Source organism: Dermatophagoides pteronyssinus, unplaced genomic scaffold (assembly GCF_027571235.1).
Source record: "Dermatophagoides pteronyssinus isolate colony J.1.1.1.1 unplaced genomic scaffold, Derpt_VIB-CSIC_2022.12 sq0012, whole genome shotgun sequence".
Lineage (NCBI taxonomy): Eukaryota > Metazoa > Arthropoda > Arachnida > Sarcoptiformes > Pyroglyphidae > Dermatophagoides > Dermatophagoides pteronyssinus.
In genome coordinates, this window is record NW_027461536.1 from 1178378 (window position 1) to 1206270 (window position 27893).

General features: G+C 30.4%; 1 protein-coding gene across 1 annotated transcript; it reads left to right on the forward strand.

Annotated features, from left to right (window-relative positions):
- Positions 1-27893, forward strand: LOC113795259 (uncharacterized). The gene is made up of 2 exons (XM_075821650.1): positions 1-2281; positions 26372-27893. Exons 1-2 carry the CDS (start codon positions 295-297, stop codon positions 27241-27243), a joined length of 2859 nt encoding a protein of 952 aa, XP_075677765.1. The 5' UTR covers positions 1-294; the 3' UTR covers positions 27244-27893.

Genomic DNA, 27893 nt, shown 5'->3' on the forward strand with positions numbered 1-27893 from the left:
ATTATTATTATTATTATTTCAAAGAATAAATCTGATACGGTGAATGATTGTAAAACGATCAATATTGAATGATAATTTGAATTTAATCAACAGTGAAACAGATAACATCAGATCGATATCTGTTGTTTGATGAACTAAGTGAATCGAAATTAAAGATTATCAGACCAGATTTTCATTGATTCTTTTGTTACAAAATGAATCCAATGTTAATGAAAATGTTTTAAAAAGTTGTTGTTGTTGTTGATTGAAAAATATATTTGATTAGAATTAAAAAGAATCAACCAGAAGAAAAAAATGATTGATGCAACGGATTTTCGTAGTGTAATTGCCGCATCCACAACGGATAATGGTCATTCACATCATTCAGCAGCAGCTGCAGCAGCTACCGCTGCTTCAATTCATCATCCATATCATCCACATCATCATAGTTCAGCGGCTAGTATTCATCAAACTGGTATTCATCCACATCATCCACATCATCCGCATCATTCATTGACTGGAGGATGTGTTGCTGGTGGTGGTGGTCAACATCCACATTCACATCAAACATTAAATGGACGTATGACACCTACCGGTTTTGTACAAACAACCGGATCACCATATGCAACATTAACACCATTACAACCATTACCACCAATATCAACAATGTCGGAAAAATTTCAACATCATTATCATGCTGCAGCGGCTGCTAGTGCACATCATCATCATCATAATCATCATTTACATGGTCCACATCATCCAAGTAATGGATCATCAGCTGGTTTTACAACAGCAGCTGCATTAATGCATCATATGCATCATCATGGAATGACACAATTAGAAGCAGTTTCTGCATCCGTTTCCGAACAACAACAACAACAACAGCAACAACAGCAGCAACAACAACAACAACAACATGCTCAACAACAATACGCCCAACAATATTCAACGTTGCAACGAAATATTCAACAACAACAGCAACAACAACAACAACAAGCATCGGTTGTTGGATCAATGCTTGGATCATATGGATCATCAAATCCATCGATTGTTGGACATCATCATCATAATCAACATGTATCAGCGGCGGTTGCAGCAGCTGCTGCTGCTGCAATGATAAACGGTGGTAATCCATCGGTAATAACATCCGTATCATCGGCTGCTAATGCTGCTGATTTGATATTAGGTGGTAGTTCCGGTAGTGGTGCAAATGGTGGTAATTCATTACAATCACCATCTGATCGTGGTAGTATTGGTTCACCATGTAGTGGTGGTCCATATGATTATGCTGGTACATTAAGAGATATGTCCAATTCAATAACATCACCATCACCAACAGTTCATTCATCATCATCACCAAATGATAATGGTAATGGTAATGGTCGTGCTCAATTACATTCACCAATATCAGTAATGAACAATAATAATAATATGGATTCCGGTTCCAGTAATAATAATAATAATAATAATAATGAAGAACATCATAGTCCAGGAAGTGTTAATGGACGTTTAAGTGTACATCAACATCAAATATCGAATATAAATTCATCAAGTCCAAGTCCACCACCACCATCATCATCATCAACACCATTATCATTGATTGGTCATCATCATCCTCATCCTCATCATCATCCACATCAATTATTATTAAATCATAATGCTCATCATCAACATCAGCAACATCAACAACAACAACAACAACAATTTCAACATCATCATCATCATCCACTTCATTCGAATAATATTGATAATATTCATCCACAATTAATGAACGCATCACCAACATCTAGTTCCGGTTTTTCATTACATCATCATGCAGCAGCAGCAGCAGCAGCGGCTGCAGCGGCAGCTGCCGCTGCTGCATCAATTATATCACCAATTAGTTCAATTAGTGGTGGTGGTGGAAATGGTAAAGATATTGATGTTATTGATCATCATCAACAACATCATCATGTAAAATATGGTTCATCATCATCAAATAATGATGGTGGAGGCGGTGGTGGTAATGTTGAAACAAATTCAATTGGATCTGCTGAATCAACAACATCATCAAATGATGATCAAGAAGAAATTAATACGAAAGAATTGGCACAACGTATATCGGCCGAATTAAAACGTTATAGTATACCACAGGCAATATTTGCACAACGTGTTCTATGTCGATCGCAAGGAACATTATCCGATTTATTAAGAAATCCAAAACCATGGTCAAAATTGAAATCTGGTAGGGAAACATTTCGTCGTATGCAAAAATGGTTAGAAGAACCAGAATTTCAACGTATGTCGGCATTACGTTTAGCTGGTATGTTTTTTTTTTTGTTTTTTTTTCAATATTTTATACACAAGGGTTAATGACATACATGAATGAATGATAACCATGCAACAAATTGTAATTGAAAAAAAATCCATTTCATTGATCCAGTCAGTTCTAAATTTGCGATCGAATAATTCTCCTCCATTCATTTTCGATCGCAAAAAAAATTCACATTGAAAGTCGATATTGTCACATCAGATGACATATGGATGATGTTCATATCCAAAAAATCGATGAAAAAAAATGGTCAATATCAGTATGGCGAGAAAGAAAGAAAATATGGATCCATATTGACCATTTTATCCAGTCGAAACAAACAAAAAAAAATCCATATATCTTTTTTTTTATCATTTACATACATCATATCAGGGTTAAAAAAAGTCGATTTTATTGACCAAAAATACAAAAGCATCCTCATGATGTGATACTGAAAGAAAGTAAAAATTATTGACAAAATTCTGTGTAGCTTTGCTATGTGTGGATTCAGAAAAAATCGAATATTTCGATCACTTTTTCAAAATCAATTAATGATTAATCAATTTTTTTCTTAACCCTTCGTTTTAAAACAAGGATTATTGGAAAAAAGGTGTCGATTTTTTCCGTTAACACCTTATGTTTGTTTAACTTTTTTATCTAAAGATCGATTGATCATCACACCATTATTCAAGGGTGTTGTTATTTTGTTTGTGACAAAAATATCGAATATCGATATTTTGTTGAAAATTTTCTCTCTTTTTACCCGGTAATCAAAACCGGATCGATTATATCATCGATCCGGTTTGATCCCCATTTTGTTGTCTACTTTGGTTTTTCTTCCAACTTGATTTCGATTGAACCAATGATCATGATCATTTTTGATTAATTAAAACAAAGAAATTTTTCAAACATGAATTTTCAAATCGATATTTTGATATTCGGGTCGATTCTTTAAAAGACCAAGTAAAAATATTGATTATGGCGACGACGAATATGTTTTTTTATTCAAAAATCAATGATTTGGATTGGTGATTTTTTTTATATTGATTTTGATTTCATTCACCCTGGCTCCACTCTTGTCATCGATTATGATCAATGAATTGATTATTTTCGCTTGCTTGTTTATCACACCTTTTCTGTTGCTGTTGTTGTTGTTCATCCATCATCGATTAATCAATATCCACATATATCGATTGACAACTGACCAATTTCAGAATGGAAAATTCAACAAGGTGGTTGAATTTGAAGATAGACAAAGAATCGAACAAAAAAAAACATTTTAAATCACCAATCCTTCAATTGATCCAGGTGGTTTTCTCACCGTTACCCCCACCATTATCGTCAACTAACCACCCACCCACCACATTGCTATGGTTTATCAGCATATTTTATTTCTTCCTTAATAGTTTGCACTCGAACACACACAGAGAGAGAGAGAGAGAGTGAATATTTTCATTTTTTTGGATATTCAATTCACATTAAAATTATGAATGCTGCTGCTGCTGCTAAATATATGACTGTCATGCAATCGAATCATTATTAGTTTAATTCTTTTCTCTTTCTTCTGTTCCATGGCTACTGTTGTTGTTGTTGTTTTCGGTGTGGATGAATGGGAAAAAAAGTTTCCATTTTTTTCAGATTCTTTTCTTTTTTTTTGTTTCAAATTCTTAATGACTTTTGACAAAAAAAATGAATTCATTTACCAGCCACGCAAACAAACGTAAATTTTTTTTTTCAAAAAAATTTTCCAGGCAAGATTCTTTGTTTTTGTTTTTGTTTGTTTGAAAAAGTGGAGATGAATTTCTTTGCTTCCAGGCTTGAAATGATTCAAAAACAAGCGAAAAAACTTCCCAAAAAATGAAAACAAAGTTTCAGATAGTAACTCTGTCGTCATCGTCATCATCGAATGTCATGCAAGCGGAACATTTCGATGAGAAAACAGAAACAAAAAAAGTTTTTTCTCTTGGTTTTTTCTTCTTCTTCTTCCAGGAACAATACCCGAACAAAAAAAAACATTCTCTAAAGTTGATTCAGAAACTATGTTTTTTTTTTATTTAGGTATTTTTTTTCTTGGTTTGATAACCGGAACAATCTTGTTTCCGGTAATGTGTATGTGTTTGGCTGTTTTTTTCTGGCCCGATTCTGCGGTAAAAAAAACGGAAATTCTTTCTTTCTTTCTGACTTTTGTTTTTTCTCTCACCAGAATCCCGATTCGACCGTTACGCTCTTGAACATTTTTTTTTTTTGACAGTTCTGGTTGTTTTTTTTTTCTCCCAAGCACCAAAAAACAAAACAAAAACAACCAGAAAAAAAACAGAAAAAACAACTTGTGATATGAAGCAAACAGAATTCTTGATTCTGACAATTACTGCTTGTCTTCTGTCAATTAAATTTCAATATTGTTTTTTTTAAACAGTAAAAACTAACCAAACACAGTCAAGTCAAACGCACAGTTAACTGTTTTCATCATCATTATGGTTGGTGGTTTCCATCATTATTTGAAAATTTCAACCGTTTTTTTTTAATCGGTTTCATTGTTGTTGTCGTTGTTGTAATTCTTACAATGTGGTTTTTGGTCTAATGATTTTCTTTCCTTGTTTTCCTTGTTTGAAATTCTGTTTCAACTTTTTTTTCTTGTTGTTGTTGTTCACCCCGGAATCGACCTCAGAATGAATTCGTGTTCTGTGTATGAGTTTTCAAGTAGTACCAGAATCATTGAGAGAGAGTGAGAGGTTAATTCAAGTTTGATGACTTTGTTTTTTCTTTGCTTTTTCATCATTCAATTTCTCAATAACGAGGATAAAATGAATGGAAAAATTTTTTGTGTTTTGAAAAAAATGAGAATTTTTTCAGGGAAAATTTCTTTCCATAAACATTTTTCGGTATTGATTAAATTTCTTTTTCTATTTCGATTTTTTGAATTCCTTTGAGATTCATTCGACAATCAAAATCATGATAATAACCAGAAGAGAGAAAATGAACCGAAACAAAACAAAGGAAAAAAATCCAATAAAATTAACACCCACGCAAATCAAACTTTGAACTTTGATTTTCTAGACTAAATCTCAAAGGTCCATTAAGCGAAAAAAAAATCAAACAAAACACGAAATTCTTCTTTTTTCTTGGTTTGATTATCATTGATCTGGTTAATCATTCAAAATTTATAATTAAATTAAAGCAAAATGATGATGATACCATTCTGTGAATTTCTTTTTGGTTAGAAGAAACTTTTTCTGTCTTTTTGTAATAAAAACCACAACATCACCATAACCCTGATGATGATGACAAGGGCCAAAAAAAAAGATTAATTATTATGATCATCTTCATTGACGTTGATATCATTCAGAGATGAAGGAAATCAAACCCTTTTCTCTTGGTTAGTTGGTTAGTAATCACAGTCAACCAAACAACAAAATCATCATTTTTTAAAAAAATAATTTTCCATTATAATCACCCGATATTATTATTATATCCGGATTTCTCTCTCTCTCTCTCTCCCTCTGATTCAAAATGATGCTTATAATTTTCAAAATGTCTTCAATGATGATGATGATGATTATGGTGATTATTATTATTATTGAATTCTATCATGTAAATTGAATTATTGTCATCTCTCTCTCTCTCTCTCTCTCTCTTGCTCTCTATGTGATGATTTGTCAATCTATTCAATGGTAGAAATAGTTCTTTTTTTTCCACAAAAATCAAATCGATTCTTTTTATTCTGTTGTGAAATCAATCCTTTTTTTTTAAAAAAAATCTCCTCTGTATATTTTTTTACAATGATCATTGAATGTTCTTTGTTGTTGTTGTTGTTATTATTCGACGGGAATCATTATAACGATGATGATGATGATAATGATGATTTTGATTATTGTTCACCCAGAAATTGATCAAATTGATCTAATATTAATCGGGGGTTATTTTTTTTTTTTTTTTGGATAATGATGAGTGGGTGGCTAAATTATCATAATAATCATCGTTTGTGAATTTCACTATCATTTCTGTCATCATTTTTGGAAAATGGATTTTTTCATAGGGTCGTATGGTTGGTTGGTTGTTTGGTTGGTGTGTGGTCGTCGATATGATTGAAATGGGAAAAAAAATTTCCATAATTTTTCAATTTTCTTTCATTTTTTTCAAAATTTTTTGTTTCCATCAACGATAACCATAATGATTCTTTCGTTCGTTCGGTTGATTGTGATAATTTGTTGTTGTTGTTGTCATCATCATTGTTAATGATTGTTAATGGTTGTTGTGGTGGCTGTAGTGATGATGATAATATCTTTTGTATCCATTTTGTCAAATATTTATCTTTGAATCTTTCACCGAATGTAACCGATTCTCTCCTACCACCCAAAAAAACGACGCCCAGGTTATTAATTTGATTGGTTTTTTTCCTTTTTACGTTTCTCTGCTTTGCGAAAAACCCTTTTTTTACCTTTTTCCATCTGATCCAATATCGATCATCATTTTTTTTATTGGAACTGTTTTTTCTCCAAACAAAAAAAATGAAATGCCAAAAATTCTTTTGCCTTACGGCTATTTCAACAGCGAAACAAAAAAAATTTGAATTTTCAGTTGTCATTTTTTTCCCTCTCAACGAATTCAGTTGACATACACCACACACACACACACGATGAATTTAATCTAATTTTTTTCAAAAAAAGAAAAAAAATTTAAATATTTTTTTCACTGAGTTGAGTTGATGTGAACGGCACTTAATTTAATTTTTGAGTTTTTTTTTTTTTTGATTTTTTGCATTTGGTGGCCGAATCTCGATTCCACAACGAAAAACTGTTTAAATTACTAAGAATATTCTGTTCGTTTTCTCTTAATTAATTAGATTCTAAATTAGCCACACACGACCATCAGAATTTCGAAATTGAAAATTTTTTTCGTACAGAATATTCTCTCTTCTCATTTAGAAACATTGTAATTATTACAAATGCTTGGCGATTGAAACATTTTTTTTTCATAATTGAAAATGACACACACACAAACACAGAGAGAGAATTAATAATGAAAAAAAATGTATCCAATCAATAAAATTCTCAACGAACATCACCATTGAATGTAGCAGCAGCAGCTGTATCATCAAACAAGATTTTCAAATTGAAAAATTTTTTTTTTCAAGAATTATAAGTGGTGGTGGTGGTGATGATGATGAAAAGAAATCCTTTGAGCTCTGAAATTGAAATTTTTTATTTTCAATTTTTCTTAAAGCTCAATTTGTTTCATTCGTTGACTTTTTTTTTTCTCTCTCTCTCTCTCTCTCTCTCTTTGGCCATAATTCCATCTTATTATTATTCATATATTTTTTTTCACTCATTTCCTACACTATACAAGCGTGTTATCTTATCAAACTTATATCGATCATTAACACTGCCATCATCATCATCATTATTATACTTTGAACCCGAAAATAACCCAAAAAAATAAAAAAATTCATGTCGTTTTTCTCAACCTAACTCTATCCTTTATTTAATCGTTTTTTTCAATTTTCAATTTTCAATGCAGAAACTAGAAAAAAATGATCGACACATCCATTGTGTGTGTGTGTGTGTTAAAAAAACGACAATGATGATAATAATTTCCAAAATTGGCTTCGTTATAATAATTCTCATTTTGCTGTTAAAATAGTCGGATTTTTTTCTTTGGAAAGGGGGAGGATGACGATGGATCGGATTTGTTACTTGGCTTACATTTCCCCCTCTTTTTAACACTTTGTTCGTTTTTTTACGAAATTTCATTCATTATTTTGTTTTAACAAGAAAATTTTTCCTCGTTTTTTTCGAATGATGATCATCATCATCAAGATGATGACAACATTTGGTGTTTCAAAAAAACTTATCAAGATAATAATGATGTGATGTGAATTAAAATCCTTTAATAACAACATCAACAAAATAAAGTTGTCAAAGGGTTTTTTCATCGCATATAAAAATGATGATGATGACTTGTTTAAAAAGATAAATGCTGTTGTCGTTGTATTATCATCATTATTTGATCCATTTATTTAATGAAATTTTTTTTTCTTTTTCGTTGTTTGGAATGAAAAGGGTTAAAAAAATTGACTGAATGAATGAAACTTATAAAGATGAGTGATTTTTTCATCTACTTCTTCTTCTTTAAATGATTTTGTTTGTTTGTTTTGTTTTTCATTTTAACACTGTGGAATTCTTAAAGTTCCGGATTTCGCTTGTTTGTTTTATCAATCATTTTTTGTTTTGTTTTCTTTTTACCCCCAAAAAAAACGATTTATTCTGACCAATAATCACCATTATTGGGTCAAAACAAACACAAACACACAGACACAAAACACACTCAAAATAAACATAGGTCACGTTTCAAATTTATTATTTAATTTAGTTTGTATTTGTAACGATTTTGTCTTCTTTTTGGACCAAAAAAAAAGCCAATTGAAAACACAAATCCAAACGTTGAACGTTTTTTTGATTGAAAAGCAATGCAGAATAGAGAAGAAGAAAGAATCTGCGTTTGTGTGTGTGTCAATCACGATGATTACATAATAATTTTTATTTTAACAGCAACAGAATCTAATAAATCATCATTAATAATAACCATTAATGATTACGATGATGATTATCGTAATGATTCTATTTTTACTCGATTCTTTTCGTTTATTCGAGAATATTCTTTCTCCTCACTCTTCTAATTAGAAAACAAAAAAACAAAAAACAAAATGAAAATCCCTAGGTCACGGATGATAATCAAAAAAGACTTTCAGTTTTAGTTTTTCTGGCTGGTTGGTTGAGAAAATTTGAATTTTTTTTTCTTTGCTCCTTTCACAATACACGAGTGTTAATATTAAACATCATCACCATCATCATAATCGATCATTAGCATCTTAGTTTTCTTGATTAATTAATTAATTAAAGTAAAGTAATTAATCAAACTTTTTTTGTTTTGTTGATTTTTCGGAAATTAATATTTTTTCGTTGAAATTATCGAATATGAGAGAAAGTTTCTCGGGAAAAAAATTACCCGGCTTTCAAATAGGAAAACAACTTTTAGGGGGGAAATTTCTCTTTTTTTTTCTTCTTGTTCGCATTGATAATGATCCAAACGAAACTTTCCGGTAACGTGAAAAAAATCGAAGAAATTTTCCCATAACGGTAGTTTTTTTTCTCGTTTTTCTGGATCATCAAGAATTCACACCCACCCGCACACACATACCGAAATGATTTTTTTTTGTTTTTTGTTTTTTCTCGTTCGAGTTCATTAGATCATTAGAGCCAACAGTAAACAGCAAACAGCAACCAAACACACACACACACACACAATGAATATATCAGTAGCCATGGATCGTTCCTGGATCGGTCACGAGAATTTCGTTTTTTTTTTTGATTTCACAATTCTTTTTATAACATTGGTCCCGGCTGTTGTTGTCGTTGTCATCATCATCATTGTTGTTGTTGTCGGTTGGTTGAAACCAAAAAAATAATGATGAAGAGAGAGAGAGAGAGAGAGAGAGAGAAAGAAATAAGATTTATTACAATTTCTTTTTGCTACTTTCTTTTCGATTTTTTTTTCTTTCGCACAGAAAATGAATGAATTTTGGGAAACTTTTCATTCATTCCGTTCCAAATTTCAATTCTGGAATTGAAAATGATTTAGTCGCGAGAAACAAAAATCCAGTTAATCAAATTCATTATGATTCTTGATTAGCAAAGCAATTTTTGTTTCTCGTTCTCATTCGTTTTGGATTTAAATTGTAGAATTGCGTTTTAGGTTTTTTTTTCTTCTCATTTCCATTTGTTTCCGAGATATTAATCGTTTTTCATTCTCATTCACTCACTCACTCTTTGGTTTTGAATTTCAATCTTTGGAACATTATTTAAAAACATTTGCTTGTTTCTTACTTCATATTTTTCCGAATCGGATTGAACAAAGTTCAAATGAACAAAAGCAAGAAATAGAGAGAGAAATAGAGAGATCAGACGTCATCTGTACCAGTATGAAATTTCTTTTGGTCGTTTTTTTTCATCCAGTCGACATGTTGTTTCGAAATCAAGTTCGAATGATATATTTCGGTATACAAAACCCTTTATTTAACCCTTTTCTCGTTGGTGGATTTTCATTTCCAATAACTTTTACTGTTTCGTTCACTGATTTTTATTATTAAATATTTGTGTGACAACAAGAAAAAAAAACCCGAAATTCTGTCGCCATTTCCGAAATTGATTGCCATTTTTTTTTCTGTTTGTTTCGTTTTGTATCAAGTTAGTTAGTGAGAGGGAGAGGGAAAGAGAATCGAGAAAAACAAATTCAAAAATAAGGTCTAGACTTTTTTGGAAAAAAGAAATCCTTGGAAATGAATAGAAAGTTTGACAAAATATCACATGATTTTCTGTGTGTGGTGTTTGTTAAAAAATTTTTTGTTCAAAAAATGGGACGAATTTCGATTTTTTTTTCGGAGGGAAAAAAATCGAAATTCTTGACAAACACATATGAAAATTGATTGTCAGTAAGGAATAATGATAATAATTTTTTTCCACGTAAATTAAGAAGAAAAAAAAACAAAACGAAAAAATCCAAAATCACACACCAAATTCGATTGAAAAAAAGGCAAACAAACAAAAAAAAGTTACATTTTAGAAAAATTTAATCGAAATTTCCCCGGAAAATTTCCCAATTTTTTTTGCTTACCCTTTTCCAGAATTGACTAAGAAGAAACGAAAATACATTCTATTTCCACATCAGCAGCAGAGTTTATTTTTCTCATTTCACAAATCAAATCAAATGATAATGATGATGATGATCATTGTCAATCGGGAAAAAGGTTTCAAATTTCAATTTTTTGTAAAAAAGTAAACAAAACAAACAAAAAAAACAAACATTTAGAAAATATCAAGAGATGGATTTTTCATAATTGATTACACACGGAGAAAGAAAGAATCCTATTTTCATCCTCATCATCATCATTAAATTACGCCAACAAAGGTTACAATAGATTTTCTTTTTCTTTCTGCTTTCTCGAATTTGAAATTGAATTTAAATTTCAAATTGATGCGGTCGTCGTTTATCTCTCTACTCTGCTCTCTGCTCTCTCTCTCTCTGCTCTCTTTACTGTGCTCTTTTATCCTATTTACAATTTGGTGATGATGATGATGGTAACCGGGGATGCTCGACGTTTTGTTATTAGGTTTTTTTTCCTCGTTGTTGTTGTTGTTGTTGTAAATTCAATTGTTGTTGACTTTTGTTGTTGTTGTTGTTGATGATGTTTGTACATAACAATAATCAAGTATTTGATGACATCATTGTTGTTGTTGTTGTCGATGATGATGTTGGAAACATTTATGCAAATGATCCGGACACACGCGGATTCTTTTTCTCTCTCATTTTTTTTCCTCTGAAAATCAAATTGAAATTCTCGTAATCGAAATCGAATGATTGAAATTCAGAGAAATTTGATTTTTTTGCCAGTTTTTGTTGAAAATTTTATTTCAAAATTTGAAAAAATAACGGTGCAAAAAAAAAGGTTTGAAAATTATTATTTTTTCTTGGTTGCTTGGATCGAAAATCGATCCAAATCAATCAATAATTTTGAACGAAAAGTTTTCTTTCGTAAACTTTTTCTTTTTTTTTCTTGATTGTCATTCATATTCTTCATACACACTAACTAACACTCTACTAATGGAACAAAAGCAAATAAGAAATGAAGAAAAAAACCTTGAAACTTATGTTTGACCAAGTTTTCTTCTTTTTTTCTTCTGATCACTTTAGTACGATTATGGCTGAAAAAAAGTTTCCAATATTTTTTTTGCCCATTGCATCCATAAACAAATAAGCAACAGCAACGCGAAAAAGTTTGCAATGATGCAATATCGATGATGATGACTTTATAATGCGATCGGATTGAATTTTTTAGATCGAAACAAATCGCGGTAAGGTCAAAAGTCGAACATTGACATCATTTCTTGTTGTAATGATGATGATGCGCTAAGTGTGTGCATAAGTAGCGTTTTAAGGGAGAAAAGTTTTTTTTCACACTGATCCAAACAGTGAAGAATAAAAAAGATGATGATTTCTGAAGATTTTCAAAATGATTATATCCAAAACTTTTTTTCCCTTTTTTTTCATATATAAATCGAAATCCAAACGACGATATCATCATCACGATGATCGGTGTCGCATGTCGAGTTTTTTCTCTGATTTCGAGTTGGTTTTTTTTATAAAAAAAAAAGTTTGAAATTCTGGATTTTATGAAACAAGCTAAACACACACGAGAGAGAGAGAGAGAGAGAAAGAACCCGAAATATAAATATCGGTTATATGCAGCACGCGCTCTTGTACCACATACACACACACATATAAGTGAATAGTCAAAAATCGGTTGACAGTTATTATGATTTGGATGATGCACTGTAACCCGGCTAAACATCCATTCTGAAATGAACTGAAATGTGGGAAACAATGGAAATCATTTTTCATTTTTCAAAACTCAAAAAAAATAAAAAGAAAAATTTAAATCTCATTTTGGAAATTTCTTTCTCTAACCAAAAAAAAAAAAAAAAAACAAAATCACGTAGCTGGATGGATTTTCTCTTGTTTGGAACTTTCAAATTCAAGATTCAATGATGATGATCCATCTACTCCACTTCCACTAATACAGTTCTTTGAAACTTTTTTTGGTGGCGACAAAAACTAAACAAATTTGAAAATAAACAAATTTTAGCTGCTGTTGTTTTGCTCAAAACTCTCAATATTCTTTCTTTGTTTTGTTTTGTTTGAGGAAAAACAATTTGCATATTTTGTCATCATTTGATGTTTCGATCTCTTTCAGTGTTTTTGATCTATTGATTTTAAATTTTTCTTTTTTTTCTCTCTGGAATCGATTTCAACTCGATTGTGGTATTTATTTATTCGTTTAGTCGCTTTTGCTTGATTTGTTGTTGTTGTTGATTTTTCAAGTGAAAGATATAAGAACAAACAAAAGAGAAATTAAATTATCGTTTAGCTCTATTTTAACCCAAAAGCTCCTGGATTGTTTGTTTGTTTTTGAATATTTTTTTTCAGCCAGTCGCTTTTCCGATATCTGAAACACGTGCACCATGTTTTGAGCTTTTTTTTATGATTTTGAGATTTCGGAAACTAAAACAAAAAAAACCCGGAATTTATTTGATTCTGAAATCACCGAAAATCAAAGAGAAAACCCGAAAACATTTCTGGTTAGTTTTTGGTTGTTTTAATTAATGAAATTCTTTTTTTCGCTAATTATGATCATTATTGCTAATGATGATGATGATGATGATGATTGCGATGGAAATCGTTTCATTTTCAAATAAGATTTTTCACGAATTTTATTCAATCCCGCACACACACACACACACAGGAATCGATCGCTGATGATCATTGAACGATTAAATGATGTGTATCCAATTTTGTAAAAACAAGCGAAACCAAAAAAAAACGAAGAAAATTCAATTTTCCAAAAAAAAAATCGACAAATTGAATATTTTTCTTTTATTCAATTTGAATTGAAATTGACAAAATTGAAATTGAAACTGGACAAACAAACAAACAAATTTGAATTTGATCCTTGTTTTTGGTTGAATTTCTTTTCTGGACATTTTTTTTTTGTTTGTTTCAAAACAACAAATCTGACAAAAAACAAAAAAAACAAATTTCACTTTTACTGGTGGACTTTGTGATGAATATTTTGGGAGACCCAGATGTTATTTTTTTTTTTTTTGTTTCCAGAAAATTCATGGCTCCAAAATAATCATCATCATCAAGTTGATCATTTCCAGTGATACAAATTTTTTCTCAAAAAAAAAGTTCAGATTCTAGTGTTGTTCGCTTGGGTCGAATGATTTTCCTAGATGAATTATTCGTTCTATCTGGCCACCAACACCATTATATAATTCTGTCAATCCAGAAACTATTCAATTTTGCAAGTGACGCCCGTTTCCCGAAAAAAAGAAAACGGTTTTGCGTTTGGGTCAGCAGAAAAAATAACCGGGAATGAAAAAAACGATGTGATGTACTTTTCTCTTAGCCTTTTTTTTCGAAAGTTTCAACAGCCAGCAAGCAAGAAAAAAATCCAATGATGATGATGATGATCCATGATAAGCACTTGGAAGAATTCGCATTTTTTTTTTCGTTTTGTCAGTATTATTAGTAGCCGTTAATGTGTCCATTAACTGGCACCAGCCAGAGAGAGAGAGAGAGAGGATGCTTATTCTTCTTCTTTTTTCTTTTCCTTTTTGAGAACGTGTGTGTTATGTGGATGGATGGATGGATGGGAAATATTCCCAAATCCTTCTTCTATCAATTTTTCAATGTTTTGTTGTTGTTGTGGACATCAGTGTTGTTGTCATTCTTTTTTTCGGTTGGTATATGTGTGTCACATACAATAGTCTAAAATCCATCGATGATGATGATGTTATGAGATTTTCTGTCAAACAAAACAAAAAAAAATATATTTTGAAATGAAATGAATTTTTGTATTTTTGTTATTTCTGCCTAGCTTTGCATAAATCACTTCTGAAAAAATAAGAATTGATGATTTTACAATTGAATCTTTTTTTTTTGGGAAATTTTCTCGAAAAAATGATTTTTTTCCGGAAAGATTTTTCCCCTCGAGAATCAATCCGTATCGACATTAACTGTTCTGATGAATCATTCCACGGTCAGTTTGCCATTGAGAAAAAATAAAAATTTTTCATTTTTTTTCTCATAAAAATCTGATAAAATTCTGTTTGGAGGATTTTTTGTTTCTCCTTGAAAAACTTTGATTCAAACTTTTGTTTGTTGAAAAACTTTTTTTCACATTGTTGATGATGTTTTTATCTTTATCAAGTTTGAAAGTTGTTGTCAGAAAGAAATTTCTCATTGTTTTCAAAAACTATTCTCGAACCAGAAAAAAATTATTATCTTGAAACACACACAAAGACATTCATTCATTCATTTCATCGATAAAATGAAATTGTTTTCTGGATTGGATGTGGGGGAGGTTAATGTGGGGGGTTAAATATCAAAATGTTGACATTTATTTCATTCTGCTGTGACTGGAAAAGGAAAAAATAACAAGAATATTTTTTTCTTTTTATCACTGACAATTTCAAGTTGTATATCGACGACAATAATAACCCGAAGCACACACACCGGGATCGTTTCTCAATAATCATCATTATTATTGATCAAAATGAACCTAAAAACAACCCTACCTAATATATCTAAAACGTACAGACTCAGCACGTGTTCCACGAATATTGATTGTAAAGTTTTTTGTTTTTTCATTATTAAATGTTGATTTTGAATGACTGACTGACTGTTGACACAAGTCTTATATTCAATCACATTACAAACATAACAATGAAAAACCACACACACACATAACATTTTAATTTGATTGATTGATTTGTCATAATGAGAATTCAAAAAAGAAACGAATTCACTCTTTTTCCTTGTTGTTTTTTTTTAAGTTTTTCTTTTTTAACCAATAAAAATTTACCAAAAAACAACAGAATTCTTTAATTTCTTTATTCGCAGTTCTTCATTGTTTTTTTTTTTGCTTATTATTCTGTCCAATTATCTTATTTATGGTAATGTTATTGGTGACAGAATATAAACCATATGAGTGTAGTGAGAATCGAAACATATGATGTTTTATAATGTTTTTTATAACCAGAAATTTTCTGGTAATAATATTTTCATCCTACCTAAAGAGATAAAACGAAGAGAAAATTAATTGGACAAACCAGTGGAAATAGTGGAAAAACGAAAAAAAAATAATGGGACAATTTCATTTCTCTCTTCTGAATATTCTTTCCATTCCATTTTTTGTTGTTGTTGTTGTTGTTGTTGTTGTCAAGTTTTTGTTTGGTCCACAACCAAAACAGAAACGCCGACTTACATAATGTGTGAGAGAGAGAAAACCATTCATTACGACTATTGTGTTATTTCGTTCATCATCGTTTCATATTTTATGTCACATGGAGAAATGAAAAAAACTAACTAAAACTATCATTGGTGGTTGTCTGTTTTTTTCGCCTTCGTCATAACAACGTTGTTGGTTGTTCCATTTGGAACTTTGATAGAAACTACAGCGGAAGAAACATAAAAGTTTTTGGGTAACATTACGAATGATGATGATTAAAATTCAAATTTTTTGTTTGTTTGTTTCAAATTGCATAATTGAATCATTGATCGTTATTTTTGTTGTTGTTGATGATGATTAAGGTAAATATTTTTTACCAAAAGAAAAAGAGAGAAAATATCCGACAAACAATGAATGAAAAACAAATAGAAGAAACGAAAAATTCATAAACACATTGCCAAACAACCATGGAAACATTATTGTGTGCAGAATATTCTTTCTTTGTTTTTCTCCTTTGTTTTTCTCTTGTTTTTGGATAATAATTTTTCAGGATTTTTTATATTTCATTTTTCTCTTCGTGTGTGTCGAAAACAATAATAACTTTTTCTCTTTCCCTCTTCAAGAGTGAAAAATTGAATTTTTTTCAAATTGTTTCAATCACTGAATTTCTGAAAATATACTGAAATGACATTTATATTTTGCCTGGTTTCTTTGGCAAATCAATCACATTGCACAAGCAAACGTAAAAAAAGACGTGCCACCATTAAGTTGTTGTGTGTGTTTACCCAAATTTGACTTGAAATCTCAGAAAATGAATATTTTCGTTGAAAAAAGAAACGAAAGCAAAGCAAAGAATGAAAAAAATCGATCGAACAGCAATCGATCAAAAATACCGTTTGTTAAATTGAATAATTTTTTTTCAGAAAAAAAAAGTTTTCATTTTTTTTCAGTTTTGGATTTGCTTGGAAACAAAAAATCAAAAAGTTTCGTTTTGAATTTTTTACTTGAAATACCCATAATTAAAAATATTCTATGTGCAAAGAATATCGTTAATTTTCAAAGTAAAAAGCGAAATTCAACTTCAATAATTCCTATACAGGTTGTTTTTGTTTTTGTTTTTGGTAATTCTGGGTTATGTTTTTGGTGGTTGTTCTGATGAATTTTGCCTTGACAGTGAAAAAAGAGTGAATAGGAGAGAGGGAGAAGAGGTGGATAACCAAAAAAAAAAAAAGGTTTTAATTAGATTTTCATAGATAAATTACATTACACTAACACCATCATCACTATCGGGGATTCAATTCGGATTTTTTTTTTTGGCATACTGATTTTGAATTCAGGAATCAATCAAAGAGAGAAACCGAATATTCTGACCAGTTATTAAGAGGCAAAGAGGAGGTAAATGTTTTTTGTTTTTGTGAATTTTAATCGACTTTTTCCACTGATTCTCATAAAATATACCGAATGAACTTTGAACTGAAATGAACTTTGCTGCCGCTGCTGTTGTTGTTATTTGGTACAAATCTAATTGATTCTGAATTCTATGATTCCATTAAATAGCCGTTTGATTTTTTTCTTTTTTCTTTTTTTTTCTGGAAATGTTTATCCCTAAAAATCTGCAAAAATTTATGTAGAAAACAAAAACGGATGATGTTGTGATCTTTGTTTGGGAATTTTCTTATTTTTCCAAACTTACTAAACATATGTATTACAGGCACCATATGGTACCCATTCTGTATATCAACTAACTAACTGAAAATCCCAAACAGAATATTCTGTGTTCCAAAACAGCGATCATAATGTTTATCGAAACAAAAAAACTTTGATTTTGAATTCTGTTTCAACAGCACCATCATCTTCTCTAACATTTATCAATTTCAAAGTTTCAATTAAAAATTTTACAATCCAAAAATTACATTATTATCATCAGCGATTAGAAAATGGATATCTAATGTCGACACACAATCAAATTCTTAATTCTGGAAAAAATTTCAAAAAGCAAAGCAAAAAACATTTCTAAAAATCTTCATAGATGAAATAATTGTTTCAAATGAAAGAAATTCTTGATGAACAATTTACGAACAACGAAGAATTGCGAAATGAGAAGAATCAATTTATCATTTTTTTCTCTTATTCAGTTTTGTCTTTTCTTTTTTTTCTTTTTCTGGCTTGTTCAATCTATTATATTCTTGTATTACACACACTAATTCAATGTTTTTATATTTTGTCTTTCAAATCATTATATCAAACGTCATATCTAAAAAAAATCTATGTGTGTTTGGCTGTGTTTGATTTATGATTTATTTGTTATGATCGCGGAATCACGGAATATCATCATAATTTTGTATATATTCCGATCTAACAGAATCTATTTAAAAACGTTACAGCAAGAATATTCTCTCCCTCTGTATTTGGTTTTTTTCTGTTCATTTTGAAAAAAATACTGAGAAAAAAAAGAGAGAAGAAAGGGTTAGAGAAGCAGAATAATCAGAAAAAAAATTCTCATGTTAAATGGATACGGATAATTTTTTTGTTTTTGCTTTGTTTTTTTTTTGTTATCTAAATACACACATAGAAAGGGGAGATAGATAAAAACATCATCATCCTCACACACATTTTGTTAATGAGATACATTAATTAAAACACAAAGACAAAAAAAACAAACACTGAGTGATAGAGAGAATGAGTGTTAAATAGAGAGAAAAAAATCGCTACATCGTTGATGATGATGATTCTATCAATTGAAAATTGTCGACAACTATGATGATGATGATGACAATTTATGAATGAATGAATGACACGCGTTAATTTTTTTTTTAGGATTTTCTAACCCCTTTGTTTTATTCAGGCTGACTGACTGGTGCTGGTGCTGATGAAATCCTAATGATGCTGTGTTTTGAGACCCATTTATTTTAACCATTCACCACCACCCTGACAATGATTCTAATTTTTTTAAATCCCCCAAAAACTTGTTTGTTTTGTATTTGGGCATAATTTACATTAATGGATCGCACACACACACCATACACAAATAGATAATGATGTAAAATGATCCGTTATTAATGAAAAGCAAAATTGTTTTTTTGTTTGTTTCTGGAACATCTAACACCAATTAACACCATTGGGGTATAATTTTGTTGTTGTTGTTGCTGTTTTTTGGGTTGGTTGATTGTTGATTTAATTTGAAATTTATTTATCTAATTTTTTCTTTTTTCTCTAATTGATTTTTGTTTGTTTGTTTTTTCTGAAAAAAATTCAACATTTTAATCCACATTAACATCCATTTTTTTGAGAAATATTCCAGAAAAATCTCTGGGAAAATTCCGGAAGAAAAACAGATCGATAATTTTTTTCAAAATCACATCACATCACATTATCTCATAATAATCGATGATGATCATATCATTAATGTCATTTACCAAATTGGGAAAACTGAAATTTTTATTTCCGCAATCAAGAAAAAGCATCCTTTTTTCTCTTTTTTTCTTTCTGAAAAATGATAAAATTAGATCATCATCATCATCATCATCGATACTTGATAATGATTGTTTCAACAAGAATATTCTGTTGTTTTCATTTTTATTGTTGTTGTTGTTGTTGTTGTTATTTGGAACAGAATAACGCTACAGAATCTAATTGAATGTGAATATCGACAACAACCAACCAAAACAACAACAACAATTCATTGAGACAATGAATTTTTTTATTTCATACCCAAATATTCTCTCTTTTTCGCTTTTTTTATTCTTATAAAATCTATTTGACGATCACCATAAATCAAGTTCGAAGAATCAAGATTCGAGATGTTTTCATTCTGTTCATTTTGTTTTGTTTTGTTTCGCGGATGTTTTTGTTGTTTGAATGGAAACACAATCACAAATCCTGTATGAGTCGGCAATTTTCATTTCCCATTCAAAAAAGAAAGAGAAAGAGATTCTCATATTCATTGTATTCTGATTCGGATTCATTCATTTTGCAAAATTCGTAAATCATGAATCTAAAAGAAATAATCGACATTAGAATCGAGAATTAGAAATTAGAATCCAAATGAATTTTTTCAGATTCTCTCTCTCACACTCGATATTGTCATTTTCATTGTGAAAATGTGTGTGATATATGATTGTTGTTGTTGTTCTGTTGTTGTTGTCGATAGCTATTATTCATTTTCCCAAACAACAACAACAACAACAAAAATTCAATTCCATGATTATTATTGTCATTTTCTGAAAATAACAGCACCACCATTATCATCATGTGTTAATGATAATGTTTTTTTTCGACAGATTCTGTTGATCATTAGCTACATTTAATTCATTTTTCTTTTGGTTCCTTCGTTTGTTGTTTGCTGTTTGTTTGTTGTCGACAAGAAAAATAACTTAATTAACAAACATTATCCAATGATGATAATGATGAAAGTAACTTTACCAAACTTAAACTGAGTAAACATCGACTACATCGAACATTTTCGGTAATTGACAGAAATAGTCTGTGGAACAACATAATTTGTAAATTTTCATCGACTATAGTATACTATCATTACATTTTTGTTTGTTTGTTTAATGTTTTTTCTTGTTTTTTGAAAATTTCAATTTTCTATAATTTTGTATGTTGGGAAAATTTGTTTTTTTTTCTAATCTCAAAATTGTTAGGTTTCACCAAAGATTTTCTTCATTTTTTTCGGAAAATTGCCCGAAAAGAGGCATATTGTTGTTATCGTCAATCCATTAGGGGTTATAATGATAGAGTTGTTGTTGTTGTTGTTGTTTTGACCTATGTTGTTTTTTATATATCCATCCAGTTATCATCATCATTATCAATGTAGAATTTTTGTAGAAATCCAACACAATCATCAACAACAGCAATGTTTCAACCAAACAATAACCATCCATTTTTTTTTGCCAAAAAAAAAATGAAATTTTAAAGCAAACTTTTTTTTTTGTCCAATAACACTACCACCATTATCTCCATCCATTCCATTGTATTCAATACAGGGAAAAAAAGAAAAACATCCATATTATCTGGTGATGTGACCCTTATTTGACCAGAATTTCAAACAAAAAAAAACGAAGGAAATTTTTCCAATTTTTTGTTGGAAAATTTATTGATCGATTTTAAAAACATTTCAAAAATATATAAAACACACTCACACATACATCGACTATTGGAGACAATTCTTTTGAAAATTTTTTTTTTCAAAAAAAAAAAAGTTATTTACTGGTCGATTGAATTTTCCATTGTTTGGTTTGGTTTTTTTTGGGTATTGTTGTTCTGTTTGATTCTTTTATTCCGTTTGATGACAGAGAATCGAGTGATAAAAAAGTTTGAAATGAAATAAAAAAATGAAATTTTTTTCTTTCATCATCTTTTGTCCATCTTCAATCGTCTGTGCTGAATGATTCTGTACTGAATGATGATGATGATTGAATCATTCGACTATATCGACAATATTGGTAAATAATAATGATGTTTACTTGAATCAATGATTAAAGGACCTAATCACATCATTTGAGTCCAAACAACCAATTTGATTCAAAAATAGATGCCGAGGAAAAAGTTTTATTCTTTTTCTCTCACTCTTGCCAAACAAACAAACCAAAAAGAATTGAAAAAAACAAATCAAATTGACTTTGTTGTCGTTGTTAGATAATAATGGTGGTGACAAACTTATTTTCTGGTTTTTTTTTATATTGATGATGATTTCGGTTGATAAATGACCAGAGTGTGTGTGCGAGCAAAACAGATTTGACCACCATCACCACAATTGATTTGTGTGTGTGTGTTTGTAATGTTTTTTTTTCCTGTTTCGGATGTAAAAAATTAGATTTTTTTTTTTATTTGGCTACTTTTTAACACTTTGGACGAAATTCTTTCGTTTTTCTTTCGCTAAATTCTGTTTGTAGTCCGTTTTTTTGCCTTATTTAAGTTTTTTTTAGCCATCAAATTCTTGACTTTTGACGTTTAATGGATTTTTCACTTGTTGATAATGTTTTTTATTTAGCTGAATTTTCATTTTTTTCCTTTGAAAAAAAACGAGATGTGGAGTTGATTTAGGGAGGAAAAAATTCAATAATTTTGTTTTCTTTGCCACACATTTCGATTTTTTTTTTCGTTTCACTGTTATTGATCTTTGTGTTTGTGTGTGTCTGTGATCATTATTATTGATTTCAATCGTCCACATTTTCCCCCTACTACTTTAAGAAAGAAAAAAAATGAAAATTCGATTAATTGATTTTTTGTTTTAGGGGGGGGGTAAACGAAATGTTTTTATTTAGTTAAAGGTGTGAATCAGATTTTTGTTTTTTGGCTTTGGTTTTTGTCATTGATCATCATCGATCGTTGTTGACATAAAAATCGAAACCCTCCCCCCTCCCAAGAATAACAGAATCCTTTCCACGATGATGATGATAAGTGTAACGGAAATCGATATAATCATATTTTTTTCTCTGAAGGTAGTTATAACCTACTATTATTACAACTACTACTTTTTTTTTTGTTAACTAGTTAGCAATGCTATTACTAGTTAATGTAAAGTAGTAGAAGTGGGACAGAGAGAAAGATAACGAAAAAAAAAATCGAATTCAAAGATTTCGATCGACCATCTCAAAACAATCGACCGGCTAACTTTGACTGACTGACTGACTGGCTGAATCAATGATTTTTACTGATTTTTTTTTCTCTGTGGGTTAAATCAATGAAATCGACGAAAAAAAAATTGTAGTTAACCGTGGGTCGAAGATTTGTCCTATCTTAAAGGATGTATAGTGTGTAGTAAGTGATTTCGATTTAGTTTTTCATCCACCGCCACCGCCATCCTCACCCCTCAAAAAAAAGATCATATTTTGATTTTGGAATACGGGATTTCGATTTTTTTTCCATTCACTGCTGCACTGCTGTTATTCGTTTTTGGTGCGGTTATTTCGTTTCTGTGTGTTTCGGGTTGATCGATCGTCATCATCGTCATATAATGATGACATTGTTTGGTTAAATATGATGATGATGATGATGGAAAATTCCGATCAATGAATCAATTTTTTTTCCTCTTTTCCTTCCACACTTACTGTCAAACACAACAGGTTTTGATTTTTTGCTTTGAGAAAATCAATGACCAATCGATTATCACATTTGTTGAATACATTGTTTGTGTTTTTGGATCAAATTCACGAACGTTATTCCATTTATGAATGGCTCCCATTTTCAATGAGCCTATAATAATAAATATGGCTCCCAACTTTTTTTCTTTTTATCATCATCATCATCATTTTGATATACTTGTTTTTCATTGGTTGGTTACATTCGTTTCTCTCTCGATACAGAATATAATATGCTTTTTTTGAATTCTGTACATAGAATGCCATATATATGTTTGTGTGTGTGAAAAGCCACCCACACACACACACGTTAAAGAATAGTAAAGATGTTTAATTGAGATGGCGCCATGAGATATATACACACACACTGTGTGTGTACATTATATATCTGTGTGTTGTTTGTGTTGAAATAGAACATCATCATCATCATCATGATGAAGAAAAAAAGTTGCGCCCAGAATTTCAATTCTGGTAAAAATTTTTTCCATTTGGTTTGGTTTTTCTTCTTGTTGCTGCTATATATTGTACATCATTCATTCATGTATGTGTACAGCGTGTGTAGCCATAAATGTCAAAAATGGCGCCCAAAAAATTGAACATTTTTATTCAACAAATTGAACATAGGTTTTCTTATTTTCTCCAAAAGGTTTACAACACCTACCTTGTTGTTCAACTTCCTTTTTTTTCCCACAGAATTCCGGTAACAGAATTTATGAATAATTAAAACACCCAAAAAGTACCAAAAGAAATTCCTTTATTCTTGTTGAATATGAAATGTAAAAACGCAAGAATTGAAATACAAAAATTGAATGCAAAAAAAAGGCAAACAATCATTATCGATTCTTTTTTTCTGTTGTTGTTGTTGTTGTTGCCATTTTCCATTTTCCCAAAACAACAACAACAACAACAACCATTGTTTTTTTTTCTATTTCGTTTCGTTTGCAACTGACAAAATTATCGATCTTTGCAAAAAAGCCGTAAAGTCTAATTTCAATCATGTTGTCGTCGTTCATGATAATAATAATGATGATGATGGCTCCCAGAATCGACCAGAAGCTCTACATACATGGTCCTAGGGCGCCCCTAGAATATTCTTCTGATTCGTTTTGATATGGACGTAATGATGATGATGATGGCAGAAAACAAGCTTTAGCGAACCAAAAAAAAAAAAAATCGATGAAAGTGGCAATCGAATTGTTCCTGTTGTGTGTTTCATGACAAAAATACATAGAATTTTCCTTTCTTCTTTTTTTCCACCATAGAAAGATGACTTTGGTCGATATTTATTTATTCTTCTTTTTTTTCACCAGCCAGCCAGTCAGTCATTCAGAATATTCTTTCGTTTGTTGTTTTCCCTTGTCTCGCTGTTCTCTCTCTCTCTCTGTGTGTATAAATTTTCGATCGATTTTTCGTTCGCTCTCGCTCTTCATCAACATTTTCAGTATCCAAAAAAAAAAATTCATTCTTCGATTGATGATGATGATGATGATGGAAATAAGAAGTTCAACTTGGTGTAGGGAAAAAAAACGAACCTCCATTGCTACAATATTCTTCATCGATCGATTCTTTCGTTCGAAAATTTTTTTTCTTTCCTTTTTTCCATCAAAATATAGACGAAAAAAATATGACTAAGACAACCAACCAACCAACACACAAACAAACACTATTTGAATCTTATTACGTAAAAATGTTTATTTCTTTTGTGTTCAAAAATAATGTTTCGTAACAATTGTTCGGTGGGAAAAAAATTACCGGAAACCTTCCTGTCCATAGACTACGTTTGGCTTTTTTTTGAAAACTATTTTCATTCTTTTGGATCGAAAATGAAACAAAAAATATCAATCTTTTTTTTCGATTCAGCATAATGAATGAATGACAAGATTCATTTTGTACAGCAGAATTACATGATGATTGAATTGATAGAAAAATCACCGAATGATAATGTCAAATAATGTAATGTTTGGAATTTTTTTGGGAACAAAACACGCGTTTAACACTTTTTTTATTTGACCACTATCGTAACAATTCCTGTTGTGAAAAGTCAATGATTGACACATTTGGATTTTTTTTTCTGGTGAAAGGACATTTATTCTATGGAAGAAAATATTCCACACACACACATATGAAAATTCCAATGTGTTTCAAACGTATATAATTCATTCACGGTATTGTGATTTTCTAAATTCAATCATTTCCAATCAACAACAATCGCGACAGCGATAGCAAAATTCCAAATGTTTTTATCTCTGATGATTCTCTCTTTGTTTGGTTGGTTGGTTGGTTGAATATTTTTTCTTTGCCAAGCTAATTTTTGGTTAATTTCATTCGACATGAATAAAATGCTGACTTTGCTTTAGCTACTGATGGTTGATGTTTTCGTTTTTTTTTTGTTTTGTTTTCATTCCAAACAGACAAAAAAAAAGGACATTTATCCCTTATGGTATTACGATGGGGAAAAAAGGGTTAACTGAACCGTACCGTGAATATATTTTTTTTACTTTCGTAATGACAACGATGTTATGGTCAACACACACACACAACTACAATTCATGTGTGATTATTGATTATATCACAACTTTGTTGTTGATTAATCTTTGGTCCACATTTTTTTGTTCTGTCCGTTGTTGTTGTTGTTGTTGTTGTTGAATAATGCCCGAGAATAGAAAGAAAAATTGAATTAAAAATTCGTAGAGAGAGAGAGAGAGAGAGAGAGAGAGAGATTGGTCGAAAATTAGCTGCTGGTTTTTTTCTTCTTCTTTTGGGATTTTTTTTTGCATTTGGTGGATATTTTCGGGTTTCTGGTTTGAGTTTTGTTTTCTGCTTTATTAATTATTGTTATCATCATCATTATTGATTGAATATCATTGGTTGATTGTGGTCAACAACAACAAGAGAAACAAAAAGCCTTGAGGCTCTTTTCAATCTAATTTTTTTCGATTGTTTCATCGACAAAGAACATCATCATCCTCATAATCAATTTATTTGATTCGATTGATTCAATTAGCTTACGGGGTTTTCGTTTTTTTTCTGTTGTTTGTTGATGAAAATCATAATTAATATTTGAATTTGAAACATCTTTTCTTTTCCTATTTACTTATTGATTATTTTCAAAAGAATTTCATTCTAATTATAACCAAAAAATTTCTTCTTTCTTTTTTTCTACCAAAAAAGCTTGTAAACGTAAAGAAGAACAACAACAGCAGCAACAACAGCAACAGCAGCAGCAGCAACATCAACCATGTTCAATGGGTGGCATGAATGGTGGTGGTGGTGGTTTATCCAATAGTGGTAATTCATCAATAATGATTGGTAATAATATTGGCCATCCAATACAATTATTAGGTAATAATAATAATCATAATCATCATCATCCATTTTCATTATCATCAACATCATCAGCAACAATAACATCATCATCATCATCAACATTAACAACAACATCAACAACATTATCATCATCAGCATCATCGATAAATAATTCATCATCATCAACGATAAATAATTCATTACATCATCAACAACAACAGCAGCAACATTCAACGAATAAATCATCATCATCATCATCGTCACAACATCCGAAAAAACCACGTTTAGTATTTACCGATCTACAAAGACGTACTTTGCAAGCAATATTCAAAGAAACAAAACGTCCATCAAAAGAAATGCAAATAACAATTTCACAACAATTAGGATTGGAATTATCAACGGTTGGTAATTTTTTTATGAATGCAAGACGTCGTTCACAGGATAAATGGATGGAAGATCCACCAGCACCTGTAGCAACATCAGCCGCATCATCATCATCATCATCAACGACAACAGCGACAAATCATCATCATCATCATCATCAAAATGGATCATCTAATGAATCGACAACATCCAATAATAATGCTCAACAACATTTGAATAATAAAAAAATTGTTAAACATCAACAACAACAACAACAACATCATCAGCAACAGCAACAACAACAATCAATTAACGGTTCGGTACCAACATCGGTATTATCAATGGGAACTAATGTTATTGTATCTTGTTCATAGAGTTTTTTGGTTTTCACAGAATTTTGTTGTTGTTGTCGTTCTCGTTCTTGTTGTTGTTGTTTGTTATAAATTTCAAATCTTTCTTCTTTGTAGATTCATTTTTCGGTTATTAGCCATTTTTTAGTCATTTTTATTATTTTCACAACATACAAGATACACACACACACACCACTACCACTATTCATACAGCTAGCATTGTAGTAAAATAAATCAATATGATATCGATTGATTGATTGATTGGTCGATTGGTCGATTGATTGATTGGTTGGTTGATTCATCATTACATAACACAGCATTCGAATCATATTTTCATTGAAATTTCAATCGATTTTTTATTAGATGAAAAAATGTTTCTTTGTTTTCTTGTTTTCGCGTTTTTGGTTGAATTCTTTGTAAATAATTTTCAATTTTGGAAAAATTAATTAATTAACACTTTAATTACTTGCAACAATACAATTTCATTTCATCTCTTTACATCATCTCTTTCACGCATAAACACACACACACACACTTACGTTAACACTTCTTACATCAACATCTTTTTCTTGTCTTGTCAACATTATTGTCTAATTGTTTATTCGTGAAACCAAAAAAAAAAAACAAAAACAAAACAAACCAGAAAACATGTTTGCCTAATATTTTCCAAATGA